The following is a 2,091-nucleotide window of genomic DNA, read 5'->3' as shown; positions in this document are numbered from 1 at the left end:
GGCAATATGTAAAATGATCAGCGTCAGATCAGGCGACAGCATGGAACTGTTTTTCGCAACTAACCACATTTCGTGCTTGTTGCAGCGGTTCCTGCGTGTCTGTGTGCTTGAAAATATCCAACTGAATGCCGACATGTGCAATTAACGACAAATCAAAGTGTTAATCCATTTGTTACTTGATGTTTGACGGTTCAGTGTCACTCATCATGTTTTGGTTTTAACATTCATAACTATACACACAGATACATACTCACATTCACAAACATGCACATCTACAAACATACACACACGTACACACAGACGCACGCGTATGGACATAAACACACTCGTATTTATTTGTATGTTTGCATTTTTATATTGCGATATAAACCTAAAAGGCAAAAATCTACAAGAGTGCATTTACAAAATGAGGTCTGACGAAAAACAATTAGAAAAAAAATTCAACAACAAAGAACAACAACGTCAATAACAACAATGACAAAAATAGCAATAAGAACAACAACAACTTCCTCAATACAAAAAAAAATATCTGAAGTTGAATAACCGACATGTAGTAAACAAAAGCAACGTCATCTTCATCTTGAATAGCAGCTGCAAATCCCAAAACATCAGCATCATCAATGGCAAACAACAACATCAACAAAAACATTAACAAACAAACAATGGCATTAACATTATGATTTTAAGCAATGTCAACAACAACAAACAATTGTATTAATACAACGTCAACATTACGAACACTAACATAAACAACGAACAAATGGCGTGAACAATTACAACTAATAGTTAACAACAATGACATCAATAACATCAATTTATTCAAAAATGCATCAACATTTACACAATAATGACAACAACAACAACAACAAACAACAACAACAACAAACAACAACAAACAACAATAACACCATCAACGGTAACAACAACAGCAACAACAGTAACATCAACAACAATAACATAATGCGTCACGTGACTACTACTTTTCATGCTCATGATTGGTCAAACGAGTTTTGACGTCGCGTGGATTTATTTAATATTTTATTCCGATAATTTTAGAATTTGTTTTTAAAAGAAATATTTATTATTATTAGTTTTTTATTGCTATTATTTGTTGTTATTGTTGTTGTTATTGTTGTTGTTGTTGTTGTTGTTGTTTGAGTGCTAATGACAATATTAGTGGTAAGGTTTGTTTGGTTAAAGTTTTTTCTCAAAAATTATTTTTGCTGTCTTTGTTGTTGCGGTTAAAATATTTAAAAGTGTGTTGTTGTTAGATTGTGATTGGTGTTGATTGGTTGGGACTGATGACGTCACTGCCACTGATGTTGTTGTTGTTAATGTTGTTGTTGTTTCTGCTGATGTTGACGTTGTTTTGTTGTTGTTGTATTAGTAGTTGTTGATATATCTAGTATATAATAATAAAATGATAAAAATTAATATTCCCTGTGAACGCATCAATACACTTTCTTCCAATTCATATGGAATGAATGACTTGTTGGTTGCAATCTATTTTTAAACCAGCACATGAAAGTCAGTATAAAAACATGTATTCATGTTGCATTTTACATTATAGCGCGAGTGGAAAGAAATGTATAATTTTGTCTTAAACGGATCCATTCAATGGATCGTGTCATATGTTACAATGGATCGTAACATGTGTTACAATAGATCGTAACATGTGTTACAATGGATCGTATCATATGTTACAATGGATCGTAACATGTGTTACAATGGATCGTAACATGTGCTACAATCATACAAGCTCTATGTCTTCATCTGTCTTTTTTTGTTTTGATTTTTTCATTTTTCCAGATCCGTTTTTACCAACTCGTAAAAATTCAGTTTTTGAGGTTTTTTTTCTCTTCCATAATCAAAAAAACATTTTTTGTTTTAGAAAAGAAATTTTTTTCAGTTTTGCGTATAAAAGAAGTTACGCGTCATTTTGTTGGTCTGATGTTGATGTTGTTGATGTTATTGTTGATGTTGTTGTTGTTGATGATGTTGTTGCTGCAGTTTGTATTTTCAGGTTGGTGTCACTGCTGATGTGTTATTGTTGTTCATGATTTTGTAACGTGTTTTTTTTGCTGGCTATGT

At 32.0% G+C, this 2,091-nt stretch overlaps 1 protein-coding gene across 1 annotated transcript in view; it reads left to right on the top strand.

Annotated features, from left to right (window-relative positions):
• Nucleotides 1-1,950: 1,950 nt before the first annotated feature.
• HELRODRAFT_170390 (hypothetical protein) overlaps nt 1,951-2,091 on the top strand; it is a gene marked incomplete at both ends in the record, with an annotated part of 3,546 nt that continues 3,405 nt past the window's right edge. Inside the window, one exon of the mRNA XM_009016221.1 lies at nt 1,951-2,023. Coding sequence (XP_009014469.1) covers nt 1,951-2,023 — 73 coding nt within the window. The remainder of the gene's footprint in view (nt 2,024-2,091) is intronic.

Source organism: Helobdella robusta (assembly GCF_000326865.2).
Source record: "Helobdella robusta unplaced genomic scaffold HELROscaffold_18, whole genome shotgun sequence".
NCBI lineage: Eukaryota > Metazoa > Annelida > Clitellata > Rhynchobdellida > Glossiphoniidae > Helobdella > Helobdella robusta.
The sequence above is the reverse complement of the archived record's forward strand: the minus strand, read 5'-3'. Positions and strand labels throughout refer to the sequence as shown.